General features: G+C 46.6%; 1 protein-coding gene across 1 annotated transcript; it reads left to right on the forward strand.

Moving 5' to 3' along the window:
• The first annotated feature begins 8,636 nt into the window (after positions 1–8,636).
• On the forward strand, positions 8,637–16,392 carry opn4a (opsin 4a (melanopsin)). Its single transcript, XM_026309362.1, has 10 exons — positions 8,637–8,782; positions 10,069–10,202; positions 10,401–10,604; positions 11,404–11,575; positions 12,295–12,471; positions 12,800–12,907; positions 13,830–14,025; positions 14,438–14,602; positions 15,282–15,335; positions 15,849–16,392. Exons 1-10 carry the CDS (start codon positions 8,646–8,648, stop codon positions 16,011–16,013), a joined length of 1,512 nt encoding a protein of 503 aa, XP_026165147.1. The 5' UTR covers positions 8,637–8,645; the 3' UTR covers positions 16,014–16,392.
• Positions 16,393–21,880: the final 5,488 nt, after the last annotated feature.

Raw genomic sequence — 21,880 nt, forward strand, 5'->3', positions numbered from 1 at the left:
GAGCGCGCTGCACAGCATCGTGTCCTGCGGAGACCAGGAGCCGAACTGCACGGCGCGCACCGCGGACAACCTGTCGCTGTCTGCGGCATCCGCGTCCGGCGGCAACGGATCAGCGGTGGAGCTGCAGCTTCACGTCTCGGCTGCTCCAACGGTGAGTAACTTTTCGGTTTATTCTCTGGAAGCTGCGCCCTCTTTGTTCAGCGTCACCGAACCTTTAATATTTACCTGCGGAAAATGTAAAGGTGAGAGGAGGAAGAGGAGGAAGAGGATGAAGAGTTTGTTCCACTGGGCGCATTTACCAGCTTTAAGAAATTTAAGTTTTATTTATAAAGTTGCTTCTCCCGATTTTTTCACATTGCAATGGACACATTGCGTTATGGAGCAATATTTTCCCTTAGGAGATTTTGTTTTTAACGCTCCTTATGATAATTTAAGTTACACCGATTTGAGGAATTAAACATTTTATTTTGCAGAGACTTTAATTTTTTATAGTGTCTGTCATCTACGATTGGCAGTAAGCAGTTAAATATTAAATAGCCATATTTTTCTACGAGGTTCGTCATTTATCAGGGTTTTCCCTCAGGTGTTTAAAATCCCAGCGGCTCACTGGCTCAGTATTGTTGGATGATCAATCATATAGGCGGTGCACGTGATTAACTGCCATGTTATTGAACATATCGGCTCTTTATTGATCAGCCTGACTGATCTAATTCACTTTGGCACAGAACAAGAATGAAAAACATTAGAAATAAAGTTTGAATGTGTTTATATGTTTAACCCTGGGATGAAACAGTCAAACTGGCTGGAGATGGTGGAGATTTGCTTATAGAGTCATTAGTGGTTGGAATCAGTGTTAAACCCCCATCAGTCTCTGCAGGTTGTGGAATCAAATGAAAATGGTGAGTGATTATTGCTCATGTCCCAGTGAGAAGGAGTGAAAAGACGTGACATCAGCACCAAATGCATGAACGCAGCTTTTCTCCAAACTGTGTGTGTGTCACATGAAAACACTCACACTCGGCTGCACAGTGAAAGAAAAGACTTTAGATTGCATCTATAGCTACGTGTCACACACACACACACACACACACACACACACACACACACACACACACACACACACACACAGCTGATTGATTGCTGATGCTGTGACACCTGCAGGATGCTCAGGTGATCAGTAGAGGACAACTAATGCAGCCTGAGGACCCTGTGTTTGTGCATTGATTGTGTATTTGCTGGCTGCTGCGTCTTGTTAGCGTCTGCTGTTGTTGCACTGATGCAACACGTGTGCACGTGCTGCTGTAGCTGCCAGCTCGGGTTCACTCTAACACCAAATTTCCACTGACAGTTTAGCCTCTTCAGCTTTTAACCCGGCAGCCGCTGACACCCGGTCCAGGCTCAGAGTCTGATGCAGGACCGATTTTTAACCACTGGTGGACCTGGTGCTTTTGTTGTGAGTCCACTGAATCTGCTGTGTGCTCCCTCAGCTGCACAATAAAGCTGCAGGGCCAGTGAGTGTGTAAAGTTCAGAGTACGCCGATCTGGACTTCTTTGGGTTTGGACACCAGGCGTTTCCTTTAAGCCTGAGCAGTCCTGTCCTCGGTGTAAACACAGCACAGTTGTTGCCGCAGGGCCCAGGACGCTCGTCCTGCTCCGCTGACCAGCAGCTCTGACCTTCACACACTGTTCCCCACTGTCATGATGTCAGAGAGGCAGGAGGCTGAACCCCAATGACAGGTTTGACTAAAAGATCCTAGTGAGTCCAGGTTTTAGAAACAGATGGAATGTGGAGCTGGTTTCACTGAACCATCCCTCGGTTTCGTTTACACGTCGCAGAGAAAACAAAGAGATTCTGATCAGATTTGTGATTTTAGCTTCATATAAGACGTTTTGCGTAAATGGCGTCATCCTCTCGACCCAGAATTCATTTCTGCGCCACCATCATGACGTCACAGGACCCTTAGTGCTGTCCAGAGCCCCCACGACCAGAGCCTGAAGTCTGTAATGTACAGACACCAAAGGAAATGGGAGGCAGGACGGAGCTGCAGGGAAAATCTTGAAACTGAATGAGGACTGACAGAAGAAACGGAGGTGGGAAAACACAGAGTGGAGACAGGACCAGGACCAGGACTGGGGTGGTGACAAATGGAGCCTGATGGGATTATTTTTATCTTGATTTTATTACACACATACGTCCCGCTCCATCTCTTCCTGGTCTGATTTCAGGGAAACGTTCCATCACTGAGCGAGTCTTAATGTGAAACTGCATCTGAAGGCCTGGACTGGACCTCGGCTGCTGCAGACGGCGGCTGGATGTCGTCAGTTTGTCTGCAGTTCCCAAAACTGATGCCAAGGTGACTTTAACAGGCTGCAGGCGCTGATGGATCTAAACACGGTTTCCTGTAAATCAGACAAATGTAGGTTAATGTCACACGTGCACGTCACGTTCAAACTGTGCAGTGATGGCATTTTGATGACATTTCAGTCTTGGTTTCCTTCTGAAGAACCTCGGGGGGTTGATTGATTTAGACCGTGGAGCGGAGTAATCAGGGCGTCGTGTTCGCTGTCACACTGACGTCTGCTCAAACAGACAGGCCACACTGGAAACACTGGCCTTTAAAGGAACAATCCACTTCTCCACAGGCGATCATTTAAATCCTACAACACCCAGGATGCATTGTGCCCGGCGCATCTCAATCTCCCGTCCACTGTAGTTCAGTTTATCTTATTTTCTGCTGATCACTGAGGAAGGTTTCAGTCCTCATGGTGTCCAGGTCGGAGTTTTTTCCAAAGAGCTCTGCTCACAGGTCACACAGAGGTCACAGGTCACACAGAGGCTAGATCACTGTTACTCACTGAGACCAACAGGAGGCTGGATGGAGAACAGTGAAGGCTCCATTTACCCAACATCAAATTAGAAAATACGTGAATAAAAATAACCTTTCAGTTAAAATGCTCACAGCTCATGTTGATAAAGAAGTTGGAAACCTTCAGGGTCACGAGGGGTCACCTGAGCTAAAGTGAAGGTGAGTCAATGTGAGAGGTAAAAGAGAAGAGACTGGACAGTCACACTAAGGTCTTGTCTTCACAGTCACTGTTAGTTTTAGTCTGTATATTTGTTGTGTTGTGGCTTTAACTGAACTCATGGCTGCCTCGATGCTGCAGACCACATGAGCCGGAAAATCCAGCGTCCAAAAGTGTGATTGATGCACGACTGGGTCCTCAGTTTACAGGCAGCAGCTGCTGGTTCTGTGTGTTTTTGGTTTATGGGATTTCCAGAAAATAACAAAAACACATGGAATCAGCAGCAGCTTCCCGGGAGTCCAACAGGACAGAGCTCTGAGGTCTCCTGTTGTCTGTGGCCTGCAGCGAGGAACAGCCCGCACCACTCAGCTGTCACTTTATTAGGTACACCTTAGACTACGTGGTCCTGTGATGAATCCTTCCTTATGAAGCTGATAATGATCAGACCAATATGAAGTTTGTCGTGCAGTCTGCAGCACGGCGCTCAGGAAATCATCTTTGAACCAAAAACAACCTAATAAAGCAGGAAACATGTGCAGCTAACCACACGCTGGAGGGCTCTGAAGCCACGATGAGTTTATGGACCAGAGGAAAACTCAGTGTCAAACGTGAGAAGATTCCCTGGAGGTGAAGGCTGGTGTTAGAGTCTGACGTGCTGAGGCTGCACCTGGTTCTCTGTGGAGGAAAGACCAGGGGGACCTGCTGCTCCTGTGGATCACTGAGCCAGCTTTACGTTCCCTTTTTGTTCAGCTCATTTATTTGACAAGAACAATGATGCAGATGTGTCAGAGCCTGCAAACAAAAGGCTCGTCCTCCCCTGCAGGTTGGTGTTAGATCAGACAGGACAGCAGCAGGACGTGCACAGCATCTGAAGCCAGAGAATCCAGCTTTGGTCCAACCTGGTTCTCAGCATCAGACACGTCCTTACTCTTTCAGTCCGACACAACTTCACAAACAGCTGCCTCCTTTTCTTCCAGATGTATGATTTTAGCTTCAGAACCCAGAGTGTGTTGGTGTTATTAAGGCTATTAAGACATTCATCCAGCAGTCACAGGGAGAGTACTTTTACTTTTCATACCCTGTGCTGATAATACCTCCTGAATCTTCTTTTAAATGCAGAGTCATGAAGCTTCTTCTCATTTGTATTTAAATAAATGAGGTGAAAACTTTTCCCAGCACTTTGATTTCACCAGAATGAGCTGGAATAATATTTTTTCTAATGTCGACCATTAGTTCGTTTCTCTGAAGATTTTATATTTTGCTCCATCTAAACAGCAGCAGACGTCTTCGGTCCACGCAGGAGGATCTGTGCAGAGCTCACTGGCTGCTGCCAAGTCCAGGTCTCTGTGCACAAACAGCAGTGCAGGCCTGAAGATGATGATCCTCGTCCTGCACAGCTCTGACCGGCCTCCATCAGCATGGAACTGCAAAGTTGTCCCCACATTCTTCAGTCAGCCAGCTGAAATAAGTCAAAAGGGTTTAGATGTGTAGTTGAAGTGTGGGATCAGTCGGGCTGCTGCAAACAGAGAAACCTGATCTGCACAGGAAATTCATAGATACCACACATTTCAGTTCACAGGGACCAAAGTGAGTCATGTTTTGTCTGTTGTGTTTGAAAAAACTGAAGGGGTTCAGACTAAAGTCAGTGATTTCTGATATATTCACATATGTGCTGTGTGTTTGTTCAGTGGACACCTCACAGTTTGTGTTTTGATGGGGGAGACGTGTCGATGCCACGTTTCACATAATCTGGATTATTCTCCCCAGTGTTTTTGTCCAGAATTGTCCCAAATCAGAAACTGTCCGAGCTTTGATTATTCCCTGACTACCTGCTGTGATGGTTCCTGTGTGTCTGAGCTCGTCTCACTGTCACTGAACCTCCTGCAGGTCAAATGACTGCGATTAGATCTGATATCTATTGATCCCTGAGGGGGAATTCCTGTAGGAAATCCTGCTTTATGAAAACTGGACTTCCAGTGCCGAGTTTTTAAAGGGACCCATGCAAAACTGAACCAACTCTGGCCCCACATAACCTGCTCTAATAATAATAATGGATCAGGGCTGAAGAGGTGCAGATGTGCAGACCACTACCACTTCAAAACAGCAGGACTCTGAATGAAGTTCTGCAGTAGCAGGTTTCTTCTAGGTGGATTTATGGATAGTTGGAAAAGCTGCGATCCAGAGTCGTTTTTCACACAAAGTGAATTTCATCCAGCTCCATCGTATTGTGCAAAAACACGTCTCATGCATGGCTGGATGACAGAGCTCTTTCATCTTTAATCCGAGCAGATGCCTGAACTGGACGGACGTGTGTCCAAATGTCTCTTCTTCTGGTTTTCCTCAGTAAGAGTCAGGTGGTGTTGTGGGTGCGGATGTTTTTTCTGCTCTGATGGTGAAGTTATCGATCTGTGTGAAGATCAAACAATGACCTGAATCAGTCCCGAACGCCTGTTGTGTAACAGCCCATCAACCCACATCGGTCTTTCCAGTTGCAAGGCCCTAATGCATCACCCGACCCCTGACCCACACCCAAGACCCGAACCCGAACACTGGTTCAGACCTGGACCCTGCCCTTTGGAGCTGCGAGGACCAGACGAAGGTCTCCACAGTGATGGTTTTTAGCTCCAGTTTCTCCACCCGTCCATAAAAGACATGAAGTCACGAACATGGGTGGTTGTCATGTGATGTAGCAGCTCAGTCCGCTCTGATGTGGGAAGCTGTTTACCCAGAACCAAACCGAGATGCTCACACATCCCTTTGGACCGAGTGATGCTCAGACTAACCGTCCTCACTCTGCAGGTCACACACACACATGATTTGTGCCACGTTGAGCCTGTGATTTGAATTTTCTCCAGAGTTTCTTCACAGCTGGACTTCATCTGATCCTGTTAGAACACATGGACTCTGTGTGTTCAGATGGAACATGCTGGATTATGCAGGTCTGCAGTACCGTGCTGATCCCATACAAAGATTAAAACCAACACCAGAAAGGAGAGGCCCGTCTTTTTTCAGATAAGGAACCAAAGGGACAAAGGCAGGAGCTGAAACACCCGTTTCATCTCAACAGGACAGAGGCTGAGGTGGATTTGGTTCTGAGTGAACTCTGACCCGTGAAATTCACTGGGTGAACACTCCAGTCAGGTGTTAGTCATTTCACCTCTGTCCAGCACCACAGTGGATCTGAAACAAAGCTGCCAAGATGTTCATGAATAAGACGAGCTCCTGTGGTGAAGTCCAGCTGAAGGTAGGGGAGTAGGCATTCAGGTGATGAACCAGGTACTGGGGCAGAAATCCAGGTTTTCTCTCTGACAGGAGGAAGACGGCGTTAGGATCATCCCCGACCCACAGGTTTTCACAGACTTCATCAGACGTCAGTGTCCCGATGGGCTGAGGAGAAGCATCAGCATCATCCTGGAGTCAGCTCTGAACCCTAGTTAAACACTAGTTAAAGGCCAGTTAAATGCTGGTGAAACATTGGTTAAACCCTGATTAAAGCCTAGCTAAAAGCTTGTTGAACACTGGTTAAACCCTGGTAAAAATCTAGATAAACCCTGGTTAAACCCCTGTTAAACGCTGATCAAACCCTAGTTAAACCCTAGTTAAACCCTGGTCAAACCCTAGTTAAACGCTGGTCAAATTCTAGTTAAAGCTTAGTTAAACTCTGGTCAAACCCTAGTTAAATGCTGGTCAAACCCTAGTTAAACCCTAGTTAAACACTGGTCAAACCCTAGTTAAAGCTTAGTTAAACTCTGGTCAAACCCTAGTTAAACACTGGTCAAACCCTAGTTAAACGCTGATCAAACCCTAGTTAAACCCTGGTCAAACCCTAGTTAAACCCTGGTCAAACCCTAGTTAAACACTGGTCAAACCCTAGTTAAACGCTGATAAAACCCTAGTTAAACCCTAGTTAAACACTGGTCAAACCCTAGTTAAAGCTTAGTTAAACTCTGGTCAAACCCTAGTTAAACACTTGTCAAACCCTAGTTAAAGCTTAGTTAAACCCTGGTCAAACCCTAGTTAAACGCTGATCAAAACCTAGTTAAACCCTAGTTAAACGCTGGTCAAACCCTAGTTAAAGCTTAGTTAAACCCTGGTCAAACCCTAGTTAAACGCTGATCAAAACCTAGTTAAACCCTAGTTAAACGCTGGTCAAACCCTAGTTAAAGCTTAGTTAAACCCTGGTCAAACCCTAGTTAAACACTTGTCAAACCCTAGTTAAAGCTTAGTTAAACCCTGGTCAAACCCTAGTTAAACACTGGTCAAACCCTAGTTAAACGCTGATCAAACCCTAGTTAAACCCTAGTTAAACGCTGGTCAACCCCTAGTTAAAGCTTAGTTAAACCCTGGTCAAACCCTAGTTAAACCCTAGTTAAATGCTGGTTAAAAGCACGACAGTGTGTCATATTTGTTTGGTGTATCAGCTACAATATGTGTAGTCATGACTCACTGCAGCTGCTGTGTGTTTAATATAGTTTGGGAAAAGGTCAGAAGAACTCTGCTGTAAAATATTTTATATTTTTATTTAAGTAAACTGTTGATTCATGAGACCATAGAACTTTGAAGCATTTTTATAAAAAACTTTGGTTTGCATTCCAGTCCGATGAAACAGCCGCTCCTCCGACTGACCTCCACCTATGAAAAGCCTGACAGTTCTGCCGGCAGCTGAGTCATTTATGTCGTAACGTGGCAACAGGGTGGCAGAGTGACAAAGTGACTCGAGGCGCAGCACAGAGAGCGAGATCAGAGCAGGCTAATTGGCAATTGTGATGTAAATGACTTGTGCAGATAATAGTGTCTGAAAAGGAATTAAGGCCGGTCGTTGGTGATTAGTCAGGTCTGAGGATCTGAAGGTTTTCACTGTGTGGAAAAATAATGTCATTGATGTGAAAGACTTTTTCATGTCTCCTTATGCAGCAAATGCTTTAACCAGTGATCGGCCTTCCATGGCAGCAGGGTGAACATTTAAAGCCATAACTCAGGTTTGTCTTCGTGTGTCCGTCTATTCCTGCGGTCAAAGCAGTGAGAGGCTGAACAGGCTGCACCAACATCTGGTACAGGTTAAACCTTCTCATAGTCAAAAAGACGCATGAAAATCCTTCAGGATTTCTGATATGTGGATTGTGATTATTGGACTACCTGTCCCGGGTCTGTCTACTGTCAGGAGTTTAGAGACAAGTCTGCCTGTGAAATTCAGATTAGGTTGTGCTTTAGCTCTGTCGTTACTGAATTAACCGCTCAGTTTTTCATCTGTTTTACATGATGGAGTGATGTCTGCTGTATAATCCTGGTGAGAAACATAACATCTCTTCATTTTGTTGAGTTTCCTTTGTGTTAATTGGTTTTTTGTTTAAAGCAGACACATTTATGTTTGCATGTAGTCTGACAGAGTATGAAACACATCTCTGATTGTGTCATTTCTTTTCCTAATCCCCCAAATTCACAGAAAAAGAGGAGACGACCTCACGGCTGCTGCCCTGTGGGCTGAACAGTCGACATTATGAGACCTACAGAGAAAACATATTTACTGACCCCATGACCCCATGACCTCTTGGCTGCAGCACAAAGACGATGATGGTCCAGGCTGTTTCTACCCTCTTCTGTGTTTCCTCCTTCAGGTCGCGATGGTGCCCGAGGCCCAGTACCCCTTCCCCACAGTAGACGTTCCTGACCACGCCCACTACACCATCGGCTCCGTCATCCTCGCCATCGGCATCACCGGCTTGGTCGGAAACCTCCTGGTCATATACGCCTTTAGCAGGTACGACACACAGAAGCTGCCCAGTGCTGAGGTATTTGTACTTTACCTGAGTATTTCCTTAATACATGGACATGTATGGGACACGTGTGGGACATTGTGTGGGACGTGTGTAGGACGTGTATGGGACAGGTCTGGGACATGTATGGGACAGGTCTGGGACATGTATGGGACAGGTCTGGGACATTGTGTGGGACGTGTGTAGGACGTGTATGGGACAGGTCTGGGACATGTATGGGACAGGTCTGGGATTGGTCTGGGACATGTATGGGACAGGTCTGGGACATGTATGGGACATGTGTGGGATGTGTATGGAACAGGTCTGGAACAGGTCTGGGACATGTATGGGACAGGTCTGGGACATGTATGGGACAGGTCTGGGATTGGTCTGGGAGATGTATGGGACATGTGTGGGATGTGTATGGGACAGGTCTGGGACATGTATGGGATGTGTCTGGGACAGGTCTGGGACGTGTATGGGACAGGTCTGGGATTGGTCTGGGACATGTCTGGGACGTGTATGGGACGTGTATGGGACAGGTCTGGGATTGGTCTGGGACATGTCTGGGACATGTATGGGACGTGTCTGGGACAGGTCTGGGACGTGTCTGGGACAGGTCTGGGACATGTATGGGACGTGTATGGGACAGGTCTGGGATTGGTCTGGGACAGGTCTGCGACAGGTCTGGGACAGGTCTGGGACAGGTCTGGGACATGTATGGGACGTGTATGGGACAGGTCTGGAACAGGTATTGATCATTAAAACCCAACCTGCTCTGTGATGGACGTTTGATTGATGAAATGTTAATTTTAGAAGCAAAGCTGCATCAAGTGGTTTTTCCATGTTGGCATTTCCTCTCCCTCATGTCCTCAGACCGTCCTGACCCCTGCTGGTTTGGTTAATAACCACATGATTAATCAGTCACAGAGTGGCCCGACCACAGGGCTTCATTTAAAGAATCCAGCTCCAGCGCTTTTCTTATGAATTTTAATCAAACCAACTGCTGGTTCTGCTAATCTTGGTGGAATAAAGGCAAAGGCTCAAAATACAAAGAAATAACAGCTTGAAACCAAACACACCCAAACCAAAGGTGACACCCTGAGCTGGAACATGAGGGGACCCCAAACTTTTATTCACATATTTCCCAATGCATGTAGAAACCAGAACCTGAAGTCCCAGGCAGCTTCAGGCTCCTCATGTACTAGTGCGTGAAAACCTCCATGGTCATGTGGTTTAAAGGTGATGATGTGTGTGTGTGTGTGTGTGTGTGTGTGTGTGTGTGTTGCAGGAGTCGCAGCCTGCGGACGCCGTCCAACATGTTCATCATTAACCTGGCTATCACTGACTTGCTGATGTGTGTCACCCAAACACCCACCTTCTTCGTCACCAGCATGCACAAGAGGTGGATCTTTGGCGAGAAAGGTACTGACTGACCTGCTGAGATAGTGCAGGTGGACCCAGAACACACTGGGCAGGTTGTAAATGTGATCTGGCCTCAGCGTTTGTTCAGAGGGAGCCTTAGACTCTGACTGGACCCTGTAGATCCTGTTGATTCTGTTATTCACTGTCACAGAAATAAGCCTGTGCCCTTCGTGTGTGTGTGTGTGTGTGTGCCTGCAGCCTGTGAGCTCTACGCCTTCTGCGGCGCTCTCTTCGGCATCTGCTCCATGATCACGCTGACGGTTATCGCCGTCGACCGCTACTTCGTCATCACGCGACCTCTGACCTCCATCGGCGTGTTGTCGCGGAAACGGGCCCTCCTCATCCTCCTGACGTCCTGGGCTTACTCACTGGCCTGGAGCCTGCCGCCATTCTTCGGCTGGAGTGAGGACACACACACACACACACACACACGCACACGCGCACACACACACACACATTGATCTCCATGTTCTCCCTGCAGTCGCCTCCTCCACAGTTGCAGCGGTTTCTGTTTGCTCTCGAGCTCCTCCTCCTCCTATAACCCTCCAGATGCTGTAAGCATGTGGACGACGGTGAATCTCAGCAGTTGTTGTTATTTTTATGAACCAAGCATAATGTTTAATATGTGTCTTATATTTTGTACCTGCCATAATATCCAACAGGAAGTTTTTTTTTCCTTGAATGATGATACTGACCTCGGGTGATGTCTCTGTGCCTCTACCTGCATTTTAATCTGCTCTTCCTCAAAGCTTGTCGTGTCTTATCAGTCCCGTCTCTCTGCGGACAGTGTGGATTCCTCCTCCTCTCACCTGCTTTTCATTCTGTATGTATGGAAACACAAACGCTCCCATGAATCTTCCTCAGCCTCAAGGACAAAACGCTGTCGGAGCAGAAACCCTGTGATAAATATGAAGCAGGTTTATACATATGAGGACTGGATGTTCGTATGAGGGGATGGTGTTTCTGACCTGGGTTCTCTGGATGATTTTGTGCCACCCCAGGCCTTTTGCTGTTGCTACAGATCAGCAGCAGCAGGAAGCACAAAGACCACCACAGTGTAGAAATACTCTTGCACAAGCAAAACACATCACAAATACTGTATATTTAAAGTACCACAAGGAAAAACAGAAAATATATATTAATGATTAATTCTCTCTCTCTCTCTCTCTCTTTGTTTGTGTCTGTGTCTCTCGCCCATCAGGTGCCTATGTCCCAGAGGGCCTGATGACTTCGTGTACGTGGGACTACATGACGTTTACCCCGTCGGTGCGAGCGTACACCATGCTGCTCTTCATCTTCGTCTTCTTCCTGCCGCTCTTTGTCATCATCTACTGCTACGTCTTCATCTTCCGCGCCATCCGCACCACCAACCAGTCAGTGTGGTCCCACTTCACTCACTGTGTTTGTTTTTGTGCCTTTCGGCAAGACTTCAGTGAAAGTTACTGTGTATTTATTCTTTTTATCAAAGCCAACGGATGTTTAGTCCAATTAAATCTCTCAGTTTTGTTCATGTCACACTTTTCAAACTCAGCTCATGTTGCAGTCAAAGGTGACGGTCAAAAATATCAATCAGACCAAGAGACAAACAAGAGGCAGTGAAGAAAACAAATATCCACAGGCAGCATGAGAGCCGGCAAAACAGTGAGCTCTACAAACTACCAAGACAAATGAAGGAATCTGGAGGTTGTGCTGTGATTTTATTTAAAAGGTTCATGGTTTGTATGAACAGATGAATCTAGTTCCACTTATCTTCTTTAATTCTGTAGAGTTTCAGTGTTCGTCTGTCCTGCCATCACGGCGTCAGACTCCTGGTTTACTGGTGTCACTGCAGTAACAGCAGCTCGTCTGTGTCTGTGTCCTCTGCCTGAACCTGATTCCTGCTTGTTTGTGTTGTGGATCAGAACCTGATCTGTTTGTACATATAAGAACATATAAGCCAGAGTGAGGGGACCTTCAGTAACCAGGTTCATCTCAGTGTTTGCTGCAGAGACAAAACCAAATGTGGGGGGATCTGAGTGGAAGTGTGTGTGTGTGTGTGTGTGTGTGTGTGTGTGTGTGTGTGTGTGTGTGTGTGTGTGTGTGTATGTTTCAGGGCTGTGGGGAAGGTTAACGGCAGCGTGCACAGCCACAGCAGCTGTCGGGACTCTGTGAAAAGGTTCCACCGACTGCAGAACGAGTGGAAGATGGCGAAGATCGCTCTCATCGTCATCCTGCTGTACGTCGTCTCCTGGTCGCCGTACTCCGTCGTCGCCCTCACCGCCTTCGCCGGGTAAAACACAGCACACACACAGGAGATCATCAGCTGCCCAACCCAAATGTTAATGTCCGCTGCAGTTCCTCTAATGGCCACTAGCTGCTGCTCAAAGTCACTCTTTATAAATAACTCCCCTCTGCTGTTTATTAAAAGTTCCAGAAGAAGATGAAGGTTCACTGCATTAACCACAAACACAAGAACAGGGAAAGAGAACAGCTGATTTACTGCAGATTCAAAGAAGAGACGCAGATTTTCAGACAATAGTCAGTGTGTCACACTCTGCAGGTATTAGCCTGATCCACAGCTCGTTGCCCTCCAGCCTTCTGCTGTGTTTCTGCTGCAGGTACGCAGACATGTTGACCCCCTACATGAACTCTGTGCCCGCCATCATCGCCAAGGCCTCGGCCATCCACAACCCCATCATCTACGCCATCACGCACCCAAAGTACAGGTAACACACCACATGACCTCTACTGCTTATCGACCAATCAAAGCCTTCTTCCCTCAGCAGTCATGTTTTTACCAAGGTTGTTTGTCTGGTTACTACAGGACCCAGCAGCCCCCAGAACCACCTGTGTCTCAGGCTTTTTAAGCCTCTATGTGTTTTGCTCTTAGTGACACGTCAGGACCATCTAAATAAATGTGTTTCTGCCTTAATCTTTTTTCTTTGACTGAACCTCCTGCTGCGTCGCCTGTGTTCACTCTCTAGCACCAGCGCAGCTCAGTGAACCGTCCCACTTTTGGAGGATCGATCCAATCAGGGAATGCTCCACCGCCATAAGCCCCCTACACCTCAGCTGAACTAACGCCGCTCAATTAACCTGAATGTTCACTGGGCTGCAGAGAATGAAACACACGGACGAAGCTTTAATGCAGGACGCCTGATCTTGATTGTTGAGAGGTTTCAGAGCTGCAGCTCGTTTCTGCACATTTCTCTTTTGTGCACCACAACGGTGAAGGTCACGGAGACAGCTGCCAATCAAAATAAAGATACCAGAAGAAGACGTTAGCTGAGCATGCATACACAGAAAGCAGCAGAGTGATGTGTTGGGACTATTTAACTTTTGGTTTTGGTCTACAGACATTCTGGTACCAAACCTGGCAACCTCACATGAAACAGTGTCAGTTTCAGCACCGACTGCTGGGAGTTCTGCAGTAACGTCTTTAAATGGATGTACTGTTCCTCTAGTTCCATTCTGCTTTTCTTACATCAGACCCCGTTAGATCCCAAGACCTGGGAGTAGTTTACTCTCCCTTGGCCTGGACCTGGAACATGATCCAACTCCTGTTAGGAGCTAAAGTCTGATAAACCTGGAGCAGTGACTGATGCTTCAGCTCAGCCAATCACGCTGCTGGTCTGTGTGTCTCCCCAGGGTGGCCTTAGCCAAGTACATCCCGTTCCTCGGCGTCCTGCTCTGCGTTCATCCTCGTGACCTCCGCTCCACCAGCAGCAGCTTCATGTCGACCCGTCGCTCCACTGTGACCAGTCAGACCTCTGACATCAGCAGCCAGTTCAGACGCCAAAGCACCGGCAAGTCCCGCCTCTCCTCGGCCTCCGACAGCGAATCGGTACGCAGTATTTCCATTTTCTGCTGCTTCATACTTGGACTTTACTGCATTTAGGGGGCAAATCTTGTACTTTTACTGCAGTAACATTTTGAAAGCAGGAATTCTACTTGGGACAGAGGAGTTTTACACTGTAGTATTACTACTGTTACTGCAGTACAGGAGCTGGTTATTTGCTGAGTATCCAGCTCCTTCACATGAACATGTTTTTCTTTCTTTCTCTGTAAAGTCTTTAAAATGTCGTTTTGCTCTTTGAAAACCTGTGAGCGTTTGATTCCTTCATGGTGCAACATGATCTTCTTCTTCTTCCACCACGTCACATCTGTATGAGCTGTAAAATCCTGTTCAAATATAAAGCAGGAGATCAGAAGTTAATTCTCTAAGATCCTCGGGTCAGGTGTGTTTTCCTCCACAGGGTCTGACAGACATCGAGGCGGATCTGTCCAATATGGGATCCAGACTGGCCAGCCGCCAGGTCTCCTGTGACATCGGCAGAGACACCGCCGAGCTCCCAGACTTCAAACCCTCATCCAGTTTCAAGTCCAAGATGAAGAGCCACGACTCGGGCATCTTCGAAAAGGTAAAGACCTCTCACCTGAGGATCTGCCACAGGTCTGGATTTTGCAGTAGCTCTGCCACAGCTTCATGTCTGAAACAGCTGCCAGAGCTGAGTCCTGAATCCCAATCACAGGAGTACAGACTGACTTTCAGCTGGATCAGGATCAGAGCTTAAGGATCGTGGATTTGAATGTTAAATGTGATGTTTTGTGGTGGAGCTGCAGGCAGGAGAGGGATTTAACGGCAGGTCAGCACAGGAAAACACCCACACCTGTAGTTTGTTAATGTCCCACTCACACATGGACCTGGATGTGAGGGGTGACCTGAAGAGCAGCCAGGAGGATTGTGGGTCATTTCTGGGTCAGCTGAGGCTGTTTGTGTCCGGTGAAATCTGCAACGCTGAGACCGTGTTTTTCATAAAGCCGGCGTTGATGTTAATCTGCTGCTCTGTGGTTTGTGCTCTTTAATCTGTTCAATGTGCTTCTGAGCTCAGAGCAGAAAATCCTCTTTTGCTTTTGCTTTTGATCAGTGACTGAATTCTGTCCCATATTTTTCCACTTGCAGATTAGACTTCTGGGTAATTGATTAGTGATGAGTTAGATGAACGGCCTCACTGACGCAGATCAGTTTGATTCAAATCTAATTTAAGAACATTGAACTCTGCTACAGTCATCACTGGGTTCTGTTTCTGTCATTGCCAGACGTCCTTTGACATTGATCTCTCAGGAGTCAGTGAACGCAGCTGCATCCCGAATGTGAGTACTCAGCGTCCAGCGACCGCTCCGACCCTGCAGAGCAAGAATTAGGAAACTAAATGAATTTTCACATCTGAAGTTATGGAAACAAGCTCAAAACACCTTTGTACAAAAATTCTTCTTTCAGAAAAACCAAGCAAAACAAACACCGACCATCTGCACGTTTGTTTTTACAGCAGCTAAGAAGCTTTGACTCTCACTGATGTGTCTGATTTAGGTTTACTGGTTCTGGTTTATTTGTACCCTGTGTGATCACCAGACCGGTCAGGTTTCTCTGGTTTATTTAAGCCTCACAGAGGTTTCTAAAGATAAGCGTTAAAGTGTGGCCGGTCTAGAAACAGTCAGACCATCAGGCAGTTTCTAATAAACCTGGATGATCCTTTAACAAACTAAATCCAAAACAGCAGCAGTGTAAGAAAATGATTTAATTTAATCCCACATGAGATTTCCTAAACTCATTAAAGTACTAGTTTATATTATGTTTATATTAAAATATATTTTTCTGTGTGACAGAGCGGCGACTTCACAGAGGGTCACGTGATGAGAAGCGCTATTGGTCGAATCCCGAGCATCGTGGTCACCGCTGAGTCCAGCCCCTTCCTTCCCATTGGACGAAATGGTTCCCGCAATGCCCGCCCCAAAGCAGCCAGCAGCAACACGGAGGTGGGCTCTGGGTAAAGCTCCGCCCACCCCTATGAGTCCAGCAGCCAATCACCTGCAGCCGTCTGAGCAGCACATGTCCAGTCAGATGTTTAGAAATGTAGAGTTCAAACACACCTGAGGTTCACCTGAAGCTCGGAAACAAAGCCATTATTTCAACTTTTTTTCTATTTGCACTTTTTTGAGTCTAGTTTTTGCAGAAATTAACAAAGATTTTCGACTGAGACCATTTTTACCAGTGAAACAACAGGAGCACATGTGCATTTTCAGTTAAAGAGCAACTTAACATCTTGTCTATGCTTGAACACACTTTCTTAACTCATTCCAAACAAAAGGTTTTCAAATTAGGTGCCCTGAGGGACCTCACACCAATCTGACTACGCACTAGTGTCGACAGCTTCGTAGAATTAAGTCGCGCTTTCAAAAGAGTGTGAATTGAATCTCAGTACCTTTATGGGTCTATTAAAAACAGCAGAGAGCATCAGGAAAGAGGGACAACACCTGTGTGACTATACAGGAGCTTTAACAGTGAGTCAGAACCAGGTGAGACGTGAAACTAACGAAGAAATAAAGACAGATTTTTTATTTTCCTGCTCCTGTTTTCTTGTCCCTGCTATAAAAAATGCTTCTTAGTGTTTAGTGTGTTTTGCTCTGACACAGATGTTACAGGGTGGATGTTTCTTCTGGTGTATGTGGTGATTTTGTTCTCCTGTTTGTGTTCTTGTTGTGTGTTGCTTTAGTTTTATGTACCTGGTTGTTCTAGCTCCGGATGTGACAGGATGAAGGTTTTTCTGGCTGTTTGTGACTAAACTGGATCAAATTCAGGACCCAGATTTACATTTAAAAACCAAAGGCCTTCACTTAACCGCTGTCTGGAACTAGCTAGATCTCTTTCAGAAATCTTCTTCAAAACAAGACGTTTTTACAAGTTTGTTGTTTCTCAGTAAAATGAACCTGCTTCTCTTTAATCACGGAACCAGTTTTATGGCACGTTTTCCACCTGTATCATTGGAAATCACTGCAGAAGCGATTTTAATCAAAGTGACTTAGCACAGGACTAATTTATCTGTTGAGTTTTGGGACCAAGTATAATCTGAGAAGAGCGAAGGACTTGAGGCCTGTTTCTGATGCTTTGCAAAGCTGATGTTCTGTCTGTGTTTCCCTGCTTGTGTTTCTGTCTTTGTCGTGTATTTGAAGTGTATATTTGCTAAAGGACGGTGCTGGTGTTTGTCCTGTGGTCTTACCTGAGCTGTTGGTCTGTGGGAGGTTATTTTGGGGGTTTTAGTAGCTGCTGACACGTTTCCTAGTCACGTTTCCTCCCAGTGTCCGACTGCAGAACGTACAGAAATGATACTGAATATAAATACAGGTGTTTGATATATTAGTTGTTGTGCTTCTGTTGTGAAAACAGGTTTTATTGTAGATGTTTCTGTCAATGTTACTTATTTATTTTTAAAATAAAAATCTGTTATTCACTTTATTCAATGTGCAGCATCTTCATTTGAGCTTCCATCAGCACAAACGCTGCAGAAAGGATCCTAATAATAATAATAATGATAATAATAATACAATAATCATGATTTTCCACACCTGATCCTGAATATTTGATATCACAGCAGATTTTATGTTGAAGAAACGAGTCAGACCAAACCTGTTGATGTTTGTTGTTGTTGTATTGATTGTTTATAAACATGTTTGTTTATTTGGTTTTGATGAGGTAAATATTTATTATAAAAATTGATTGATTTTTTTTTTTTTTACAATGATGTAATTTGTCTCTGCACCTGTGGGCTGTTCAGTCTGACTCCTGCCTCTTTAAATAAACCCCCCGCTAATGAAAATCCACCACCCCCTCCGGCCCTCCGCCCCCTCGGCTCCTGCTCTCTGCCCGGGCCGGGGACCGGACCAGGATCCCCGGATCACTGACCGTGGGCTGCCCCGCTCGGCCTGAGACGCTTCACGGATCTGCGGCTGCAGGTATTCACCTTTTAACACCGGTTTACCCCGTTTCTGCCGGTTTGTACCCGCCTTCCTCTTCCTACTCCCGGTTAATCTCTTCATCGTCACCATCAGCAGCCGGTGTCAACACCGGCAACAAGTTGCACCGCCCGCCCGGCTCACAGCGCCGGCGGCCGGGTCACAGGGCGGCTGTCACCCGCTGACGCTGCTGCGGGTCCGTTTCCAGGCCTGAAATGAGCCTGAAATAACTTCCTGGTGTTTATTACACGTCTTTTATTTTCAGGGTGCACGCTGAGGTCCGTGCACGGAGCGGCCCTGCTGGGCGGAGCAGGAGCAGGAGGGCGGTGTTAGTGTGGAGAACACCTGAGACAGGAGGTGACCTGTCCTCTCTGATACCTTAGTCAGGTCACATGTCCGTATGTGCAGGAACAGAAACTGGTTTACTTGGACTGTTGTTGAGTCCTTGGACCTGAAATGCAGCTTCGTGTCTGGATTTGGTCTTTACAGACCGACTGCAACACATTTACCTGTTAATCCTAATGTCAATTTATTTATCTTACACTAACCAGGTCTGTGTTCTGCACCTGATCCAAAGAAAACATACAGGCCTGTGTCTCTGAGCTGGAGACCTGACAGGAGCCGGACCCTGCTGTGACTCCCAGTCCTGTTGTCCAGCATCGACACTGGTCACTGCAGCAGGAAAGCAGCTTAAACCAGTTTAATTCTGGAAATAACAAGTCCTGGTCTGACCCTTAAAGATGCCAAGTTAGAACCCTAAAATAACATTGTGGTTCCCTGATTCAGTCCCTAAACAAGGATGAATATGCAACAGGGACACAGGGAGCAACGTGTGTGTGTGTGTCCCTGAGTCCAGATCCCATCCAGAGACCGACAGCACCAGTGAATGTGGTGTCCTCAGCGTAATGTGTGTGAATTCAGAACCTGGTTCAGCTTATCGGTCTGTGTCGTAGACCTCCATTGTTGTCCAAAAACTATTAAAAACACAGCAGGGAGCCACAGCGCTGACCTGGCTCACATGGTTCTTCCTCACCAGCAATGGGAGGCCCGTCTGTTTCCAAAAACCAGCTCCAGACCCTGAGAACGTCCGTCACTGTTTACAGACTGGTTCAGCACAGGAATGTCTGGATCTGGTTTCTGGAAGAAGACGTCTCGCTGGCCTTATCTTACTGCAGTACGTGTAAAGGCAGGACTTTTACTAGGAATAGAGGATTTCACATTGTTGTGTAAGTGCTTTTATTTCTGAGGACTTGCAAACAGGTGTGACCCCCCACACACCCACATGTGTCTATGTGTGTGTGCGTGATATTTACTGAGCTGACCTTTAACTTAACAAGGCAGCTCAGTTAGGAAGCTGTTTAAAATGACAAACTATTCAGTGCCCTGAGGTCAGTGGTGTGTTGTTAATGCTGAGAGAGAGATCCTCTGTCACACCCCCCTCCGTTAAATAGTCTCACACACACACTGACTCTGAGCTCGTATAACTGTGAATGGTTTTGCCTCGACTCACTGCTCTGTATGAGTCCACTCAGTATGTTCCTGAAACATGAATCACTTCAGAGTTTCAGCCACTGGGTGAGAAACAGCCTGAGGGTTTATTTATTAAAGGCTGAGTCCACATCCCAGTCCTGATGCTCCCACGGTGTAAACAGACCAAACCAGATGTTCTCAGACCAGATCTGGTCCACCTGCATATGTGGTTCTAGATCTGATTCCTATCCGATGTGTGAGTGTGCGAGCTCCGTCAGAACGGTCAGATCAGAATCCATGTGGTCGTTTTAACGTCTCCCTCCCCTGTACTTCAGTGTGGGAAACATCAACATGGAGGAGAGGGGGCAGTGGAGACCAGGACGCTTCACATTGGTTGGACATTTATGGAGAAGCTCCTGATGGAGCCAAACTGGAAGGAACATATGGGAACCCAGCAGCTTTGGAGGAAACTGGGCACAAATGATGTCGTTGTTCTTCACATTTCAGTTCAGTCTGTGCATGGTGGCAGTTCAGGAGCTCAGGGGGTTCACACTGGAGCCTGGTCCATGTCCCTGACAGACACGGATCAAACAGCAGGAACCTCTGATGTGGACACTGCCTGAGTTTTATCAGCCGAGAAGCTAAAACTTTATGGAGGTTTTCCAGGGAGGAACAGGAACTAGCTCAAGGAGTTGAACTGAAATCTGAGCAATAGTTGTACAGATGTGTTGAACTGCCCGACCTTGTGTTTCTATTTGAACTGTGATTCAGTGAGAAACGTTTTTGGCACTTTAGAGGCTATAATTGTGTTTTGCCTGTGACACAGACACAACTCAGTCTGACTTCAAACTAAAACCATCCTGAGTGTATTGGCCACACACCACTATCTCCACGGTGTCTCCATCAGATTCCTCGCTGTGACAAAGGCGTCTAAACTTAGCTGGTGATATAACAGGCTGAGCAGATCAGACCCAGTCCCTGCACAGGAACAGATTTCAGGATCCGTTTTGAAAGTAGCTGCTAAAAGCTCCACTACGTCGACCAGCTCGTCTCTACCTGATCCACGGTTCTTTTAAAAGCTGTGTGTAAATGAAGCCCTGTAGGAGAAGCTTTTAGCTGTAGACCATCACTGGATGTAAGACTCATGGAGGTACAGCTGGGATTTGAACCCAGGAGCTCCTGTTCACTAGACAGGTGCTTTAACCAGCAAGTCCACAGCACCACGGGGTCTTTGGCTCAGGACCAAACGCACCATGTGAAGTTTAGTTTATTTTCTATGTCGTCGTTTGGACCGACAGGACTGAACCACTTCAGTTTGGACGTTCGCTCACACAGTACAGGCATAACCTGCATAGCTCGTTAATCTACAGCAGCCACACATTCCAGTGTGTCAGCTCCAACAGCACCACGTTCACATCAGCCAGATACGAACGTCAGGCGACCCTGGAGACGCAGCCGCACCATGACACACACACCCAACAAAACAAAGCCCCAGTAATTAAATATTCAGCATCTGACCTGATCATCAATGACCCAGCTGTGAAAAAAAAAGCAAAATATGAGGATTTTATCTTCTGTAGATTAAGACATCAACAAAACACTGGGCAGTTACTGAAGTGTTACACAAAACCTCCGCTCTGTGTGTGTGTGTGTGTGTGTGTGTCAGGAAATTCCCACCTGTTGTAAACACCTGCCAAAATAAAAGCCCATTAACCTGACATCCATCTGTTCCTGTAGCGACAGATCCGACTGTCATCACTCCTGCACATTATAAAACTTTATTTATCCCCTAAATGTCTCCGTGCAGCTCCTCATCCTCTGATTTAAATACTTAATATTCTTCATTTTTGTTGTTGCCAGATCCAAACCACCAGTGAATGTCTCCTGTCAGTCTGTCTATCCTCCATTACAAACACTGTCCCCCTCATTAGAGCGACAAATATGGATTAATCCGCCTCGGAAAATAGTCCCCAACAGATGCAGATTAAAGACACAGAATAACACCAGACTGATCGTAGACAACATGCAGCGCAGTGTCTGCGTTTACTAGTCATTGTTTCACGTTTGCTAAAAAGCTGCAGTGAAAAGTGAAAGCAGGTGAAACCCGAGCAGGACAGGAAGGATCAGCAGCTGAAGGAATGAAGAGAAAGACCAAGTCCTGCCAACAGCAGCTCCACCTGTAGCTTCTTCATATTCTGGAGTAGAAGCAGCTGCTTTGGTTCCACTTTGTATATCTGCACTATAGGTCTCCCACTGCCCCTTTTTGAATGACCAACAAAGACTACCGCCCCCTGCTGCTGTGGAGAGGTATTTCCTCAGAACGTACGCAGAACGTACGAGCTGGTTGGCCGTCGGCTGGAGTCTGTGTGGTGCATGAAGGGTCGCTTTTTGGTCCGACATTCAGCCACACAGCGGTCAGCCTTCATCGCCGCTGGTTC

This window comes from Mastacembelus armatus, chromosome 15 (genome assembly GCF_900324485.2).
Source record: "Mastacembelus armatus chromosome 15, fMasArm1.2, whole genome shotgun sequence".
Lineage (NCBI taxonomy): Eukaryota > Metazoa > Chordata > Actinopteri > Synbranchiformes > Mastacembelidae > Mastacembelus > Mastacembelus armatus.